The sequence below is a fragment of the Pongo pygmaeus genome, chromosome 23 (assembly GCF_028885625.2).
Source record: "Pongo pygmaeus isolate AG05252 chromosome 23, NHGRI_mPonPyg2-v2.0_pri, whole genome shotgun sequence".
Classification (NCBI taxonomy): domain Eukaryota; kingdom Metazoa; phylum Chordata; class Mammalia; order Primates; family Hominidae; genus Pongo; species Pongo pygmaeus.
This window is the reverse complement of record NC_085931.1, coordinates 43,450,890-43,470,818: the sequence shown is the minus strand read 5'-3', so window position 1 is coordinate 43,470,818 and position 19,929 is coordinate 43,450,890. Positions and strand designations below refer to the sequence as shown.

At 43.3% G+C, this 19,929-nt stretch overlaps 1 protein-coding gene across 1 annotated transcript in view; it reads left to right on the top strand.

The window, feature by feature from the left end:
• Positions 1-19,929, top strand: part of BPIFC (BPI fold containing family C) — a 63,205-nt gene that overhangs the window by 1,916 nt on the left and 41,360 nt on the right. Inside the window, exons 2-5 of the mRNA XM_054469884.2 lie at positions 10,987-11,074; positions 14,690-14,754; positions 15,273-15,396; positions 19,160-19,280. Coding sequence (XP_054325859.2) covers positions 10,987-11,074; positions 14,690-14,754; positions 15,273-15,396; positions 19,160-19,280 — 398 coding nt within the window. The remainder of the gene's footprint in view (positions 1-10,986; positions 11,075-14,689; positions 14,755-15,272; positions 15,397-19,159; positions 19,281-19,929) is intronic.

Genomic DNA, 19,929 nt, shown 5'->3' with positions numbered 1-19,929 from the left:
CGCGCCCAGCCTGTGTCTGGTTTTTATTGGCTGGAACGGGACTTTATATTTTGTATTTGTCTTGATTGGCTAGTAATTTAGAACTTTTTAAAAGAGGCAAAGGCAGAGGAGAACAAAGGAAGGAGGAAGTAACTTGTGGAATGTTGAGAAAGGTCAAAACCCCTTTAAGGAAGAGGAATAGGTTATGACTTAATGTTTGTTTGAACTAGTATAAGTATGTTAGGGCAAATATTTAGGCTAAATTGTGGGAGTTAAGAACGTAAAGTACATTGATTTTTTTTATTATGGCTAGCAGATACTTAAGAATGTTAGCACGGGTGTTTGAATACATTTTGGTTTTAAGAGGGTACATAGAGGAGGTTTGCCATGCCCGTAGGATTCTTTAGTAGTGAGCAATGAGGGATGGTGCCAGGACCAGGATGACTCTGTGTGACCAGAGTGATGGACAGCATAGGTACATCCCAGATAAAGAAGAGCCTTGGGCTAAGCACAGGGTTTGGGACATATTCTAGAATGTATGGGAAGCCGCTAGACAGTTTTTAGCAGGGAGTCTTTACTATCAGGGTTCTTAATTTTCAGCAGTAGAAGCTGACTCTGGCTGACTAAGCAGAAAAGGTGTGTATTAAAAGGATGCTGTACAGCTCAGGGAATTCTATGGAGGATGGAGAAGTGGCCCCAGGCTAAGCTTCCAAGAATGAAGCTCAGAACCAAGCTGAAAACTGGCCTGATGAGGAAACTACTGTGACTGGTATTGCTGCTGGAGGAAATCGCCATCACAACTGCTGGGACTCACTAGGGAATGGCTGCCACTGCCACTGTTAATATCAAATCCCACATGCTTTTGCAGCCTCCTACATAATGCCAAACTTCCAAAAGATCCTGTTTCTTCACCTTGCTCACTTCCACATCCAAAGCTCATAGGGGTGTCTGATTAAGGAAGTCTGGGCCCCACACCTGAGTCCTGGCTACAAAGGAGACTGGGAATTGGGGTCTGAACTCCTTCCTCGGGGAGGCAAGATGTAGAATATTGGAATTTCCTCCCGAAAAAGGGAAGGCTATTCAAAAGATGGTAGGAAGCCTTGAATCTGACAGGTGTATACTAACTACTAGGGCAGGCTCAGATCTGTAATGTGAATTTATCACTAGGGATTATGATAGGATGTGGGGGATAGATTAGGGTTTCTCAGCCTCAGCACTATTGACATTTTGGACCACATAAGTCTTTGTTGCAAGAGGTGGTTCTGTGCGTAGAATGTTTAGCAGCATTCGTGGTCTCTATCCACAAAATGCTAGTAGAACCATCTCCCTCCCCAGTTGTAAGAACCAAAGATGCCAAATATTCCCTGGGAGGAAAAGCCACCTTGAGAACCACTGGATTAGAGACCAGCTCTGTCTCTATAGAAGATTTTTTTAAAAACCTGCCGAGCATGGTGGTGGGCACTTATAGTCCCAGCTAACTAGGGAGGCTGAGGTGGGAGAATGCTGGAGCCTGGCAGGTTGAGGCTGCAGTGAGCCGTGATCACACCACTGCACTCCAGCTTGGGTAACAGAGTGAGACCCTATCTCAAAAAATAAAAAATAGAAATAAAAAGAGGGAGAGATAGGGACAAAGTTGGGGGCGGGGGAATGTGGTAAGAATTTTCCCAATTTGATCTGTAAACTTCAGTAATTATTTGAATCTTTTATCACAAGAATGTGTTCACATATTTATTGGATAGTTGAGAAAAATGTTATTAGGAATATTAGCATCTGATCATAGACAGGAATGCTGTTTTCTGCTGCAAGGGCTAAATAGAATACTTGAATATACTGTATTTCAGTGGCTCTCAACTGTGGAGACTTTGCCTGACAGGAGATATTTGATATAGTATAGAAACATTTTGTCACAACTAGGGTAGGAGGTTGTGGTGCTATTGGCATCTGATAGTAGGGATGCTACTAAACTTTATTTATTTGTTTATTTGTTTATTTATTTATTTATTTATTTATTTTTGAGAAGGAGTCTTGCTCTGTTGCCAGGCTGGAGTGCGGTGGTGTAATCTTGGCTCGTTGCAACCTCCACCTCCAGGGTTCAAGCCATTCTCCTGCCTTAGCCTCCCAAGTAGCTGAGATTACAGGCGTGTGCCACCACGCCCAGCTAATTTTTGTATTTGTAGCAGAGACAAGGTTTTACTTCATTGGCCAGGGTGGTTTCGAACTCCTGACCTCAAGTGATCTGCCCGCCTTGGCCTCCCAAAGTGCTAGGATTACAGGCATGAGCCCCCGCACCTGGCCTGCTAAACATTCTAAAATAGACAGGACAGCCCTCTACAACCAAGAATTATGTAGCTCAAAATGCCAGCAGGGCCAAAGTAAGGAAATCCTGGTCTACTTGAATTGAGCTCACACCATTGATTCCCAAATGTTTCAGAGTAATATCACACTATCTTGTTTGTTTGGTTCCATAATACCCTTCATATCTCAAAAAGTCATACATATATGAATTTAAATTTTAGCATGAATTTAAGTTCATTTTGAACTGCAGTAATATAATCTGACTCCCTTCTAGATAACTAGTAACAATGGAAGGAACCGACGTGAGTAGGTTCATTTGTCAAAACCAAGAGAGCATCGCTGCTGTAAACCGTTCCAGAGTGTGACTGGTGTGAGGAGTCACAGTCTGAGTTAGTCATTGATGTCCACCCAGAAACATCATTACACAGACATCAATGGAGTGTGGCCTGCGACAGAGCAGGGACAAGAGGAGGAGCTACTGCTGGGTGATAGGATGATTCTGCCAGACTTCTCCCCAGCCCTCCCAGGGTGAACTGTAAGATGACTCATCACCTCCAGAATCACACGAACTCCAGGCAGCTTCTTCTGGCTAGAAATAAACTAGTTATTTCAAACAAACACATAAATCTGTGCTATAGAGATTCAATTAGCAGCTCAGAAAACCAGATGGGTTGCCTAGCAACAGCATCCTTCTCTCTTCCCACCTTCTGCGTACCCTGGGTTGTGTGTTGCCCTTTAGTGACCTTCCTAAAAAGTCAGCATAGTATAGTGGTAAAAAGGCATATCCTTGAAAACGGAACACCTGGGTCCTGAATCCTGGGTCCACAACTTACTAGCTGTAATGTCTGAGCTTAGGCAAGTTGTCCCACCTAGCAAATGGAAATAATATTAGTTCCTTATACAGTCTTGATGAGTATTTATTGAATTCATATATGGATGGAGCCCAGAACATAACAAACAATAAATGTTAGCTCTTATTTTTCTGTATCCTATATATCCTTCTTTAGGGTTTCCTTTTAACCAGATTTCACCAACACAAACATTGGGGGGCAATGAGGGATTGGAACTCACAATGTCTTTTGCCCCAAGACTGCCCTATGTGGCGCCTCCCTCCATATTCACATAATCCCTCTTCCCTCCCACTTTTGTCTCCTACCAAGAATAATATAATTTGTCCTCCAGTCTCAAAAATGTTTGATCTTCAGTTAGCTCTTTCTTTTTTTCTTTTTTCTTTTTTTTTGAGACAGAGTCTCGCTCTGTCGCCCAGGCTAGAGTGCAGTGGCGTGATCTCGGCTCACTGCAAGCTCTGTCTCCCGGGTTCACACCATTCTCCTGCCTCAGCCTCCCCAGCAGCTGGGACTACAGGCACACGCCGCCACGCCTGGCTAATTTTTTGTATTTTTTTTTTTAGTAGAGACAGGGCTTCACCGTGTTAGCCAGGATGGTCTCGATCTCCTGACCTCGTGAGCCGCCCTCCTCGGCCTCCCAAAGTGCTGGGATTACAGGCGTGAGCCACCACGCCCAGCCTAGTTTGCTCTTTCTATATGGTTATAGCCCAGACATTCTAGAAACCAAGAACAGGGATGCTCAGTTCCCTAACACTATCTCTTGACATCTCGTTTTAATGAACAAGTATTTCTACCCAGTTATTTATGATTTTTCTTTTGGAGTCTTAATTAAGAGTGTTCCCTGATCTGCAAAGACAAACACACTGTCAGCTATTTGACAGTGTAATAATTAATCTTGCATTTTAGATTGCCGTCGTGAGTAAGCTGAAGAAGCAGGCATTCCCAGCAAATCTTCTGTTAAATATGGAAAGCTAAAATAAACAATGAAACTGAATAGGGTGCTGCTGGCTTTTGTTGTTGATGTTTTTAAAGATGAATTTGGCAAATGTGCCCTAAACAGCTAATTAGGAAGGCTAATTAGCTGATTTCTAAGGCCTCTTCCAAATAAAAGACAACAGACTAGCTACACTCTCTTCTTAGATCTTTGTTTCCTAGGATCTAATTATTTGAGCCCCTTTTTCAGAAATTATTCTATGTCCTAAGGCTGGGTACAGTGGCTCATGCCTGTAATCCCAGCACTTTGGGAGGCCAAGTCGGGTGGATCACGAGGTCAGGAATTCAAGAACAGCCTGGCCAACATGGCAAAACCCCATCTGTACCAAAAATTCAAAAATTAGCCGGGCGTGATGGTGGCGCTTGTAATCTCAGCTACTCAGGAGGCTGAGGCAGGAGAATTGCTTAACCCAGGAGGGGGAGGTTGCAGTGAGCCGAGATGGTGCCACTGCCCTCCAGCCTGGGCAACAGAGTGAGACTCCGTCTCAAAAAAAAAAAAAAAAAAAGTATTCTATGTCCCATGTGAGCTGTACTGTTATTTACTTTTTTTTTCCCATAAATCAACCCACTTCTTAAAATGTATATAATCTTATTTAAAAGGGAAAAGTTATATAAAGGGGAAACTTTTAAAATTTCCAAATAGAGGGTAACTGTAAAAAGTAAATACCATGAAAACTGAACTTTGTATACTTCTTAAAAACAAAACTTGTTTAAGTTATCTTTGTAATTATTAACTTTAAATAAAAATAGATGAAGTGCATCTAATTTATTGACACTGTGAAAAACGTAGGTGCTGCCTTGTCTAATTTCATTCTCACAATGACTCTTCAAAGTAAATGTGAGCTCCACTTTTAGAGGTGATGGCTCTGAGACCTGGAAGTGAAGTAAATTGTTCAAGGACCCAGAGTTGGAATGGGTAGCACAGGTCCAGGTCCAGGGGAGGCGAGAGCCCTCAGGACTGTAGGGCGAATCTCTACACCTTGCACTGTCTCTCCTCATCATTCTCATCCAAGCCATCCTCCTTCTTCTATCTTGTGGCAGACTCCTGGAATACACAGCAATGATTCTGGGGTTTTCACCAAAGACATGGTTAGACTTTCAGGTCTTTTGTAACAGGAAGAAAAAGTATTTGCTTCAGGAAAGATGGAAAGATACTGTTATTTTACAGTTGTTGGTTTTTTTTTTTTTTTTTTTTTTTTTGAGAGGGAGTCTCGCTCTGTTGCCCAGGCTGAAGTGCAGTGGCGAGATCTTGGCTCACTGCAAGCTCCACCCCCCGGGTTCACGCCATTCTCCTGCCTCAGCCTCCTGAATAGCTGGGACTACAGCGCCCACCACCAAGCCCGGCTAATTTTTTGTGTTTTTAGTAGAGACGGGGTTTCACCATGTTAGTCAGGATGGTCTCGATCTCTTGACCTCGTGATGTGCCTGCCTCGGCCTCCCAAAGTGCTGGGATTACAGGCGTAAGCCACCACGCCCGGCCAGTTGTTGGTTTCTTTCTAACAGAGAAAAGGAATTGAGAATGAGCAGGGGATGGGCCAGGCAGGGGCCAGACAGTGAAGGTGGGAGCAGGGGAAGAAGATGGAGCCAAGAAGCTGCTCTGGAGAGGAGAGAAACGAAAGAGGAGACCTCGGACCCTGGAGAAGGACAGGGAGAGAGGCGGCGGGGGAGGAAATTGATGTTGCCATCCGGGGAAAATAGTGAGGAAAAGGTAGAAAGATGGAGAGGTGTTTTGTGATTTTTTTTTCCATATAGTGCTTGTGATGTTGTCCTTCGTTTTCCATGTTGTCCTTCGTCTTCCATGTCTAGCTCTGTATTTTTTCTAATGCACAGTACAATTTCAAGAGTTTCTCTGCATAGCGCCTGAAGTCATCTTCCACACTTTCAGTAGCACATGCACGTGGGAAGCTGCCTCCGATGATCTCATTCATTTCTGTGGCTTTAACTCCACCTTTTGGATGATGACTTAGACATTCATATTTCCAGTTGACCTCTTCCCTGAACTCTACCCACCTGACATCACCGTTTACATCTCGAATACCATAACTTCTGCCCCCACTCCATTTCAGACAAACTGGCTCACCTTTGCAGTTCCCTCCACCTTTTCCTTTCAGCACTTTGCCTGCCTGGCTTCCAAGGGTCACATCTCAGCCCAAATATCACCTCCTCAGAGACGCCCACCTGGGGATCCTGATAAAATAAGCCCACCTCTCCCAGTTGCATTGCTCTACCAATTATAAGACCACCTTACCAACAACATTCCCTTACTTCCTTCATAGTACATGTCACAATTTATACATTTTTATTTTATTGTTTGCTTATTTATTTTGTCTCCATCGACTAGAACATAAACTCCCTGTGGACAAAAATTTCGTCTTTTTTGCTGAAGAGGACTTTGCACATTGTAGGTGTTCAGTAAATCTGTTGATTGAATGAATGGATTCATCTATGACGACTGACAATAAATGATCCCATGAAGAGTGTCTCTGCACCGTATCATTATTGATACGGCCACATGCTAATGAGTAGAATTTCACAGCAGTTTACAGTTTTAATAGCACATTCTCATGTGTTATTATGTTTTTCTTCACCAGAACCTATCAAGGAAGTTACTATTTCTATCCCCACTTTACCCTAAGGAAACTCAGTTCAAATCAGTAAGTATAACCCAAGGTATAACTCCCCTGAAAAGCCGTGAGAAGTATGGACAATGCCAAGTGAAAGTGTCTGTAGTTCCTTTCAGACTGACTTATCATCCTGATTTTCCCAGGACTGTTCTGGTTTTAGTACTGAAAATCCTGCATTCTTGGGAAACCAGGACAGTTGATCACCGGGTCTTACCCAGAAAAGCGTAGATAAGCCATAAGAACTTTATGCAATCAGGCTGGGTGCAGTGCATCATGCCTGTAATCCCAGGACTTTGGGAGGCCAAGGTAGGTGGATCACTTGAGGTCAGGAGTTCAAGACCAGCCTGGCCAACATGGTGAAACCCCATCACTACTAAAAATACAAAAATTACCCAAGTTCGGTGGTGCACACCTGTAATTCCAGCTACTCAGGGGGCTAAGGCACAAGAATCGCTTAAACCCTGGAGGCAGAGGTTGTAGTGAGCCAAGATCACGCCACTGCACTCCAGCCTGGGTGACAGTGAGACTGTCTCAAAAAAAAAAAAAAAAACTTCATACAATCAAATCCCTGGCCATCTAAAATACATTAATGGCCTGGTATGATGGCCCACATCTGTAATCCCCGCATTTATGAAGCCAACGCAGGTGGATCACTTGAGGTCAGGAGTTCGAGACCAGCCTGGCCAATACAGCGAAACCCTGTCTGTACTAAAAATACAAAAAATTAGGTGGGTGTGGTAGCGCACTCCTGTAATCCCAGCTACTAGGGAGGCTGAGGAAGGAGAATTGTTTGAACCCAGGGGGCGGAGGTTGCAGTGAGCCAAGATCGCTCCACTGCACTCCAGCCTGGGTGACAGAGCAAGACTCCATCTCAAAAAATAAATACATAAAAATAAAAATAAATAAAACACATTAACTAAAATGCATTTATCGGAGATGAGAGTAGGGCTGGAGTTTGGAATCTGAAAATGTTAAGTTGCATAATAGTTGATGAACCCACCCACCCAACTTAGGTTTAAGGAATGATGGAACAGGAAGTCATTAATAGTATTTTGAGAAGGAGCAGATGGACACTGAGAGATGCCAACTGAGGTCCTACCCTGAGTGATAAAGAAGGTAACTAGGTCAGCCCGATTGTCAAGCCTCATGCTTTCAGACTGAATCTGATGATTCACCACAAGTCCCAAAGGTATTCTGGACAGTAGTAGAGCCATCCACTGCAGGCACCCTGACCAGAAGGAACCAGCTTATGATTCCAGACAGGAAAATTCTTCCTCTTCCAATTCAGTTTAACACCGTTTTCAATCATTTTGGTAAAGTAGCCATCAGAATTTCACAAGTGGTGTGTGTGTGTGTGTGTGTGTGTGTGTGTGTGTGTGTGTTGCAGGAAGATAATTATTGCATAGGTGGCACTGTCTGTTTATCTAGGTAGATACTGTAGTGTTCATTCATGCCATTGGGTAATTGTAGTGAAGCAATTATGTATCACATTTTGAAAGAGGCGTTAAAAAACATTCACCACTGAAATGAGTCAGACTTAATTATCTTGGCTTTTCAGCAGCTGAGTTTAAGGCACAAGGTGGGGAACACATAAGCTTCAAAGGCAGGGAGAATTGAAGGTGCTCTCCAGCTTTGGACACTTCCTCTGCTTGAGGTAAGACTCATGAACAAACTTCGGGTCTCTGCCAGCCACGATCTCCAAACTGGAGATGTCCCAGGTTTGGTAGGACACTTTGAACAGGCAGCTGTCTATATCCTGAGTTATTATTATTGTCTGCCTAGAATTTTCTGTATCTTTGTTTGTTCATTTGTGTGATGTCACACATGCCCACCTGGAGGCTTCTTAGGCAAAAGCTTTAGTGACAACTAAACAGCCATAAGAAAGAGAAAAGAGTTGGTTTAAACTGCCTACTTAGTTTTGCATCATGGAACAATGTTAAGAGGGTTGCTCAGTGATCTGGACTTATTTTTGCCTCCGTTTCAGAGGGGAACCCAGCACAGTGGCAGAAAATTCTATCTTATCTCTCAAAATCGGCATGGTTAGGACTAAGGAGTTGTTATAATCTCTGTGCTTTCAAGGCAGGTCTTAAAGCACATCAGTGACCTAGATCCTGCCAGAGCAAAACTAGCCACCCACTTGCCTGGACTGTTGAACTTGTTGGTGTTAGGCATAGAGTTTTGGGGAAAAGACGTGCTATGAATTCTCAAGGTCCTTGTCATTAGAGATGTTGCTAAAAAACTAGATGTAAGGAGTGGATCCCTTGAAATATTCTGCCCACATTCCGTACCTGTCGATTTAGACTTCTTATGTACAGTCATTTTGTCTTAACCAATATGTTGGAATACCCTTCTAGTCTAGACTTCTTTAAACCTGTTGAACTTAATTTTTCAACCTGCGCCTCTGTTTTGAAGGCTACATTTTACTCATTCATTACTCCCTTAATCAGTTTTTCCAGAGTCAGTCAAAGCTCTTGCCAAGGAGCAGTAGTAGCAGGACCATCTGTGAGTTTCAGGTGTTTTCTAAATTGGACTGGCATTTTCTTAGTTGTCAGGATGACTCACACAAGGACCATTTAATTTAGGAGTATTATTCTGTCTGTATATTTGTATGGAAGAATAATGACTACTGAGATTTTGAATCTTGGAAAGAAGCAATTCCCCAGAAGCAACAAAATAGATAACTTGCTGGCGGGGTTTTTAAGTGATCTTGGATCCTTTTAACAGGCAACTAGCCCTGCCTGCACTTGTCAGCCAAATTACTTAACCTTTTAGTAGTCATCACCTTGCTTGACAAGGTTCCTTTCCTCCCCTGCCCATAAGTTATCATCCTAACTGAACAATTCAACCAAAAGTTATGTACAATTCACCCCTTCATACCCCAGTAATTTCTTTCACTCATAAAATTTCTAGAGGAAAAATATGTTTTCCTGCCTGTAATTTTGGATTCCTGGATCTCCATCAAAGTGTACCACTTCAGAAACTTTTTTTAACCAAGAAGGGAAAACAGGTTTTACCACTGGCAGGGAATTTAAAACTCCAGTTGTGTCCAAGAAAATAAGAAGGGATTTGCACTGTGATGCTTGAACGTTTCTAGATGCTTGTTGAATTTTTCCACCTTGAAAATGGTGTCAAGCAACCCCTATTTAAAATTCTCAGATGAAAATGAAAACCCTAGCATGTATCGAGTCATTCAATAAAAATAAATTCATCAACACTAGAATTAGGAACCAGAAGAACAAGATTGGGTTCCCAGGTGCCTTACTTACTGTGGGATCTTGGACGAGTCATCAGATTCTCTAAGCCTCCATGTCCACGTGTCTAAAATGGGAGTAAGATAATAAGAACATCCACTTCAAAGAAGTGTGAGTTTTGTAAAGGGTAAAGAAATAAAAATTTATTATTTTAGTTGTTATTCCATTCACAAGTAATATTTCTTCTTTGGTTTATTATGTTTTTTTCACTATGGAAATGGAGAGCTCTATATTATATATAATGGTTTGGTTTTTCCTAACCATTTGTAGAACCTTTGTTAGTTAACTGGAATCTTTTAAGTCAGTCAGTTGATCAGTTAGCACATATTAATTGGGGTCCTACCATGTGCCAGGGAAAGATATCATGTCTGCCTTAATTTGCACACAGTCTAATAGGTACAGACATTTTGGTCTTAACATTCTTTCCCATTGCATTCCATTGCTACGAAAATATTCTTCTTTTTTTTTTTCTTTCTTTTTTTTTTTTTTTTGAGATGGAGTCTCGCTCTGTGTCCAGACTGGAATGCAGTGGCACAATCTCGGCTCACTGCAACCTCTGCCTCCTGGGTTCAAGCGATTCTCCTGCCTCAGCCTCCCACATAGCTGGGACTACAGGTGTGCGCCACCACACCTGGTTAATTTTTGTATTTTTAGTAGAGACAGTTTCACCATGTTAGCCAGGATGGCCTCGATCTCTTGACCTCATGATCCGCCCGCCTCGGCCTCCCAAAGTGCTGGGATTATAGGAGTGAGCCACCACGCAAGCCTATTTTGCTCTTTTAAAACAAAAATCTCTCTAATGCCTGTCTTGGCATAACACACCCTTTTACAATTTTTAGCCAGCAGTGATATTAGCAAGTCTGCTTTTCAGTTTGGCCTCGCCATATGTTAAAATGTGGAAATGCTCCTATACCAGTTGGTCAGTAGCCACTAACTTGAGTCCCAGAAGTGTTCTCCTCACTCCCATGGTTCATCTCTACTTATCCCCCTTTCCAGGACACCTTGACTAACCCCCAAGGGCAACTGAAGGATCAAGAAAGGCCCAGCACAGCAGAAGACCAACTGGACCTAGCAACTGCAGGAGGTACATGCATCCATTCAGAGTGTTAAGATGCTGTTACTGTCGCTCTGCCTCCCAGGACATGGAGGGCTTTACACCCCCTTATCCCACTCACCACATTTCCTCCAACCTTCAGATCACTCATTGCTTGGCCAGAGATCCTCCTCTCCTACCCAAATCCCTTCCCCTCGGCTCTCAACCCTCCCATTTCCCTGTGCTTCCCTTAGTGCTGCCTGCACCCTGACCACCCTCCAGTCATCCTTTCTTAGCTCTGCTCCCAACACTGCTGCCCAGTGTCCCTCTGTAACTCTGCTCCCAACACCGCTGCCCAGTGTCCCTCTGTAGCTTGTCCTGTAGAACCCAAACCAGCTCTTTAGGGCTGAAATATCACGCTGGATTCATAAGGCCATATCAGTGGTAAAATATTGAAATGCCTTAATAGCTAAGGGTAAGAAGCCATTACTCTGAGTGTCCCGCTCCTATTCCCAGTGCCCCCAACTACTCTGGCCCCTCCTATAAGACGTCCCCTGTCCTCCCCGTGATCTAGCACTCAACTTCCTGGCCCCTGCTCCAGGACTTTGGCCAACATCTGTTTTGATGGATGCCTACAGTTTACTAGTACAGAAATACTTTGTTAACCATCTCTGCAAAGAAGTGTAATACATGATAGAGTAAGGTAAGGGATATTCCTTCATTTAGTAATTCACTGATTCATTCTATCAACACTTAACAGTCACTCACTCTATCCCAGGCACTGAGCCAGACCTAGGACCTCCAAACCAGTTGTAGTTTCTGCCTTCATGCACTTATATTCTGGTAGGGAAGGCAAATAATAAGCCGGAAAAGAAACATATACACATGAATAAATATGTATTTTGATCAAGGGTTCAAGAGGAAATGAAATTAGCTCAGGGAAGTCATAAATGGCTTTAGAAAGAAGATGGTGTTTTAAATGGGCCTTAGGGATATGCAGGATTTCTGCAGGCATAGGCGGAGGGGAAAAACATAAGCAACAGCATTAGGCAGAAAACGTGGCATGTGTTTAGGGACCAGTAGTTCAGTTTGGCTGGATGGTGGGGTATAGAGGGGGCTCCTGGGAGATCAGGTGAGAGATGTAAGCAGGTTGACCCAGCCAGCCTTCTCAGACCTGAAGACGAACCTATGTACAGACAGGTTAAGACCTTATTTCTAAACCTTTGGCCTCCAGCAAAGTACCCACATGAGCATTCACTAATCTGAGCACAGGCCCCCTGTATAAGTTGGGGAGTTTGTGCACTAGACAAAATTCCAGCCCAATGGATACGTAGGATAGCCCTTCCACCTCCCACCCAGCTGCATACACTGGTGTGGGGTTTTCCTAAAATGCTTTCCACTGGCTCCACTTTGTGCCAAGAGGCTGGCATCTCTCCAGAGGGACACCTTTTCCCATTTCACACAAAAGCCCAAGATAGCTAGCAGTGGCCTTGCCTGGACACTTCCATCCCTAATCAGACTGCTCTGTTCTTTTCAAGCAAATTCTGTAGAAGTCTCCTTTGTCTATATTGCCCCATTCCCACCTCCATGGCCTCACCTTAAAGCCTACCCACCCCCCTTAATCAAACCTCTCACCTACTTTAGCCAAGTGCTCCACCTCTTACAATGTCCTCTCTTCCTTCACCCAGGCTGCTCCTGAATCCTGGTCATCTCTGAATCCTTACCTGACCACCTGGCCTGACCCCTCCCTCTGACTAAATACATGGCTCTCACGGTTTCCTCTTTTCTTTTCTCTTCTCTTCTCTTCTCTTCTCTTCTCTTTTTTCTGACAGGATCTTGCTCCATTGCCCAAGCTGGAGTGCAGTGACATGATCACAGCTCACTGCAGCCTCCACTTCCCAGGCTCAAGCAATTCTCCCATCTCAGCCTCCCAAGTTGCTGGGACTACAGGTGTATACCACCACCCTCAGCTAATTTTTTATTTTTATTTTTTATTTTTTGAGACGGAGTCTTACTCTGTCACCCAGGCTGGAGTGCAGTGGCACAATCTCAGCTCACTGCAAGCTCCGCCTCCCGGGTTCATGCCATTCTCCTGCCTCAGCGTCCCGAGTAGCTGGGACTACAAGCGCCCACCACCACACCCAGCTAATTTTTTGTATTTTTAGTAGAGATGGGATTTCACCACGTTAGCCAGGATGGTCTCGATCTCCTGATCTCGTGATCCACCCGCCTCAGCCTCCCAAAGTGCTGGGATTACAGGCATGAGCCACCGTGCCCGGCCTTATTTTTTATTTTTTGTAGAGGTGGGGTCCTGCCATGTTCCACAGGCTGGTCTCAAACTCCTGGGCTCAAGCAGTCCTCCTGCCTTGGCCTCCCAAAGTGCTGGTATTATAGGTATGAGGCACCACACCTTGCCTACTTCTTCCTCTCTGACCACATCCACAAGATCACCTTCCTGGGCCTTCCTTGATTTGTTTCATGTTTGTGTGTTAGCGCAGTGGTACCTGCCACCTGTGAGTCTTTTGCATGTGTAAATGCAGCAGTGATAGCTCACCCAGATTGTAACTTCCAAACTAGAAAGAAGGCCTGTGAATATATTACTCACTTGATTTTCATTAAAAGAAACCCAAATTACTGCTGCTTTTGGGACCTGTGCTTCATTTGGGACCTGTGCTTCATCTATCAAGAAAATGGGATGCCATTAATTTGTTTGGTCTATTAATTCAACAAGCATACATTAATCATTCAGGTATGCCAAGTATGGGTGATATAACAGTGAATAAGATGTGGTCCCTCTCTTTGCAGAGAATGTTTATTTAATCAAAAATCTGTTGTGTGCCCACTATGTGCCAGGTATTGTACTGGACTCCAGAGTTATAGAAGTAAGACACAATCCCCATGACAAAGGGATAGACAAGTAAAAAGACAGTCACAATACCGGATGGTGTATACTAAGATCAAGGGCTTCCCCAGGTGCTGGAGAACCCATAAGGCACACATGGCCCAATTCACAGCTTGTGAAAGAAACTTCATTCATTCATTCATTCATTCATTCTTTCATTCAGTCTGCCATTCAGTAGTTCCCTAATGCCTGCTGTGTGTCAGTCGCTATTCAAGGTGCTGAAGTGATGAAGTCCTTCCCCATGAAGCCTAAAAATTCCAGTAGAGGAGGTAGACAATACACACATTAGTAACTGTATACTACACTAGATGATGATAAGTGCTTTGGAGAAAATAAAGCAATGGTGGAGTCATAACAACAGGGCCACAGGGAAGGTGTCCATGTTCTGCATTGAGTGGCTAGGAAAGACTTTGCTGAGATGACACTTGAGGAGTTATCTGAAGAAGTGCAAAACCTGGTTCTTTGAGGAAGACTATGCCAGGAAGAGGAAACAGCAAATACAAAGATCCTGGTGTACAGGCTACTTAGATCATTAAAGAAAGATCAAGTTAGCCAGTGATGCTGGGGACCATGAGAGCCACGTGTGTGTGTTAAGGACAGAGGTCAATGAGGAAGTAGAGGCATAGGGTCATTCTGTCAGCTACAAGGCCCTCTACACCTTCTAGCTGATAAAATGACTTTGGCGTTTACACTGAGTAAGACAGGGAACCACTGAAGGGCTTTAACGGGGGTGGGGAGTAACATGATCTAACTTTCATTTTAAGAGGTTCACGCTGGCTGTGGTGTGGAGAATGGCCAGAAAGGAGCAACGGCCGAAGCAGAGAGACCAGTAAGGAGGCTATTACAAAAATCTATGTGAAATGGTACTGGCTTGAACCAGTGTGAGAGGAGAAGTCCTGCCTGCAAACAGACAACATCGTGTGTCAGATGTTCTAATGGATGCTTATGCACTGTGTAAAGTGTGGTGGGATCCCAGAGTAGAGTGTGATAAGCCCAGGGTAAAATGACTTGGTGAGGGAAGTTTTCACAGAGAGGGACATGGAGCTGGCCCTGAAGGATGCATATTCACCACTAGTCTGTGAAAAATGTAGGTCAGGGGCCATGTATAGGTCAACACTACACCCTCAGCACCTAGAACACATGCTCAATAAATGATTGCTGAATGAATGGATGGGTGGGTGGGAGAGTGCATGGATGGATGGATGGTTGGATGGATGGATGAATGGATGAATGTATTGAGTTCTGGAAGTAAACAATAAAAATGAGAAAATCTAGAAATGTTGGATTTAATTGACCAAAGAGAAAGTCAAGAATAATAAAGGAACCTTAACTGTTGGTTAATTTCAGATGTGTACAAAGACAATCCCAGTCCTCTGGGGATGTTTCCTCCTGTGGAATCTCTATATCTCATCCTCTCAGACCATTTACCCTGGAATCAAGGCAAGGATTACTCAGAGGGCACTTGACTATGGTGAGTTGGATGCTTTCAGAAGCCAGACCTCAGACCCACTAGGTGGGGTCTGTGACCCAAACTCAACAGCTCATAACATGGGCTGTCTCCTAACTGAGACACGCTCTACTGTGGGGTGATCCAGTACCTTATGCAGAAACTGCTAAGATGGCTGCGAAGAAAGCGTTGCCTAAAAAATAGTCAACTTGATGGGAAGCACATCCAAACACAGCACAGATTCTCACTCTCTTTCTCTCTTTCCCACATATACATATAATGAACATCTGAGCGTTCCAAATAAGACACATTTATAGGATACAGGAAAGGAGATTTGAAAGTAAAAGTAACACCTTGGGGCTTCAGAGAGGGCTTGGTTTCAAAAGGGACTTAGAATCCCCTAAAATTGGGTTCAAATGTAATATGGGTAACTGTGCATTTGTCTGAGGAGAGGCTCCATAATATTTATTGGATGTGCAAAGGAGACTGAGACACCGAAAGGTTAAAAGCCACTCCTTTAGAGAACATTTATAAACACCAGGGAGAGAAAAATGTTGGGATGTGATTTTCCTCGGGCTAAGATGAGGTGGGAGCAGATTGTGGAGAGGGAATGGACTGCAAAAATCAAAGTATATGGACCTATTTTCTCCTGTGAAATTTTACTTGAGATTAGCTAAAGGTAGGTTGACGATGGAGTTTTCTCAGTCCTCTTTAACTAAAGCAGTCACCCTAAGCACTGCTAGTCTAACCAAGAAATACCTAACTAAGCCTAACTAAGAAATGCTGCTTCTACTATACCAGAAAAAAAAAAATAAATGAGGGAAGGAGGGAAGGAAGGAAGGGAGGGAGGGAGGGAGGGAAGGAAGAAAGAAGGATTGAGGGATGGAGGGAGGGAGGGAGGGAGGGAGGGAGGGAGGGAAGGAGGGAGGGAGGGAGAGAAGGAAGAAAGAAGGATTTAGAGGCAACTCCTTGTTTTTCTGCTAGTACATCATCTAGTGCATCTAAAATTGAGCCATCTTGCACAAATGTTATGTGGACAATGGTGTGTGTAGAAATATGTATCAGGAATATATGTATGTGTATATGCATGTGTGTGTATCTTGTTACTATACTGATGTGCTGATGTGCATAGAAATACATATCAGAAATAGATATCTTGTAACAGTATTAAAGTTGTGCAGTTCTTTTCTTCACCCTCTGGAGCAGAGTCATTAAAAGAACAGATCTGAAGTCTATCCACATGGCTGTAAATGTCAGTTCTGTTGCTTTCCTTGATACATGGCCTTGGGCCAGTAGATTTTCTCATATGGAAAATGGGATGATAAAAATGGTGCCTACCTACCTATACTTAGTGTGAGGTGAGGATCAAACAGGATCGTCCATGGGCTACCATTCCCATCCACGGGAAATATAGCATGGGCTAGTGGAGAAGGGCAGGCTTTGAATTCAGAATCATTTCTTGAGCATCTACCATGGCCAGGCTCTTTGAATGTGCTTTCTGGGCTGTGTGTTGATCTACTTCCACCAACAACCCTACAAATAAGCCGTTGTCATTTTATAGAGGAGGAATATGACATTTCCCAAGTCTCACAGCAGTAAGGGACTCAGGCAAATGTGAATTCAGGTCTGTGCTGCTGGATCTTGAAGCCTACGCTCTATCATCTACTCCCTGTTCCTCCAAGCTCTGGATAATGCTGCTCACTAGCTGTGGGCTCTTGGGCAAGTTACTGAACCTCCCTGAGCCTCAGCTGCCTCCTATGTGAAACAAGGATAATAACACCTCGTCACTGGGTTGCTGTGAGGATCCAAGAAGAGAGGAGAGAATGTATGTGGAGTCCTAGCATAGACAGGCATTCAATACAAATTAGATATTTTTAAAATTTTATCAATTATTTCTGCCCCTACATTTTCTAAAAAGAGATCTGTTGTGTCTATTATTAGTAGTATCTGCAAGGTATTTATTAAAATGGAAGCCCAGGCGCGATGGCTCACACCTGTAATCCCAACACTTTGGGAGGCCGAGGTGGGCGGATCATGAGGTCAAGAGATGGAGACCATCCTGGCCAACATGATGAAACCCCATCTCTACTAAAAATACAAAAATCAGCTGAGCATGGTGGCGGGTGCTTGTAGTCCCAGCTACTTGGGAGGCTGAGGCAGGAGAATCACTTGAACCCAGGAGGTGGAGGTTGCAGTGAGCTGAGATCGCACCACTACACTCCAGCCTGGTAACACAGCGAGACTCCGTCTCAAAAAAAAAAAAGGAGATGAAAATCATAGTACCTACCCGTAGGATTATTGTGGAAAATAAATGAATTAACATATGTAAAGCGCTTAGAATGCTGTCTGGCCATAGCAAATATGGCCCAACAAGTATCAGCTACTGTCATTTTCACATGTGTGAACAGACCCCTCCAAGGTTACTATTGCCCCCATGTCATAGATGAAGAAAGTAAGGGACAGAGAAGCTATGTAACTTGCAGAGTCACACAAGCTATCCAGTGGCAAAGTTGGGATTCAAACCTAAGCTCTCTGGTAGTGCCTTTGGCTCTATCTTCACATCCTTTATATGAATCTTTGCATCACCATATTGCAATATTTTTTTCTGGCATTTTAGAGGATAAAACCTGCTCTTCTTCATCCCCAACAAGGATAGAATAACTGGAAAGGAACTTAAACTGCAAAACAAGGGATAAAGGCAATATTTCCTTCTTGAAAAGGTTGAAAGTAAATGTTCTTCATTAACTATGGAGGTTACTTTTCTCAAGCTCTTTAATGTGGGAGAGGTCTCTTTTCCCCAATAAGCTCAGAGAAATGTGTTGTGTTATGCTTCCATATAAAGAAGCTGATGAGTTATTCCAGGATGAAACAAAAGCAGTGGTTATTAAGTTTTTAAAAATATCAGGGTCCTTTGACAATCTAGTGAAAATGTAGATTCTCTCCCCTCAAAAATGAGACACATATGCACACACGACTCACCCACAGTTTTTTATTAGAATTTCATGTGGTTCGGGAGTTTCCTACAGCCCATGAACCTCAGACCAAAAATTCTTGAGCTTAAAGAATCTGAAAGGAAAGAAGAGTGTGGAATAACCTTCTGGAACTGTCCATAGCACACAGATTCTGGAGCCAAAGTGTCTGAATTTGACCACTGGCTCCCCTAGTTCTTAGCTGTATAATTTGGGCAACAGTGAACTTCTCCGAGGCTCAGGGTCTTACTCCATTGCCCAGGTTAGAGTACAATAGTGCAATCATGGCTTACTGCAGCCTCGACCTCTAGGACCCAAGCAATCCTTCCAACTCAGCATCCTGAGTCACTGGTACTATAGACACGCACCATTATGCCCAGCTAATTTTTTAATTTTTTTCTTGTTTTTGTACAGACAGGGTCTTAATGTTTCCCAGACTGGTTTCAAACTCCTGGGCTCAAGTGATTCTCCCGCCTCAGCCTCCCAAAGTGCTGGGATTACAGGCATGAGCTACTGCTCCTGGCCTGAAGAAAATGTTATACTTTTCTTCTCACACTGTCCTGTGATAAAACTCTTTAGTCCTCCAGACATAATGAAAATTTCTCATGTTAGCTCTGTGGTCTTGGACAAGTTCCTTAGCCTCTCTGAGAACCAGAGTTTTCATCTGTAAACCAGGGACAATAATACCCACTTTGTGGGGTTGTCGTTTTGTAAGTATCTAAGGGCGTGTCTTAATAAATTGTATTTGTGTGGTTAATGTTATTATGTTATTATTATCTTTGTCATTATCAACAGATACTTTCTTGTTTCCTTCACAGGTGTTCAAGCTGGAATGAAGATGATTGAGCAAATGCTAAAAGAAAAGAAACTCCCAGATTTAAGCGGTTCTGAGTCTCTTGAATTTCTAAAAGTTGATTATGTAAACTACAATTTTTCAAAGTAAGTAAAAAGAAGAGCATTTTTCCTCTTAAAAGAAGCTCAAAGGAAACAGTGGAGGAATCCTATGGAAGCCCCACAATTTCATCAGAATCCAGCCTTCTTATCTTTTTCTGTTCTGCTATCCTTAGCTCTGGTTTCTAGTCTTAAGTTTGCCTCATGGCTCAATATGGCCACTGCGGTTCCAGCCATCAAATCATGTTTCAGGCAGCTAAAAGGAGGAAGAGACGAGGGTAAAGGGGTTCTTAAAAGCTGAGTCAGTCTTCTTTTTTAATGAGTTTTTCTGAAGCTCTACCCTAATAAGATCCTGCCTAACCAACAATGGACAGAACTTAATTATATGGCCACATTTATTAACAAGGGAGACTGGAAAACTAGTTTTCCAACCAAACAACTTTGTCATTCCCAATAAAATCAGGAATGTTCAGGGAAGAAAGTGAATTGGAAGTTCAGACAGCAACTGACAATCTCTGCCATAGTCTCCAGCAAAAGCCCCAAAGGCAGTATAAGGATAGGATAGCTTTGTCCATCTGGAGCTCAGTCTTAAAGGTCAAGAGAGAGTCAAGCTTTTCTAAGGGGTTCTCTGTGACTGTGATTCACAATTTGCCCCAATTGTTAAAGATTTTAACACTCCAGTGATAATTCCCTGCTA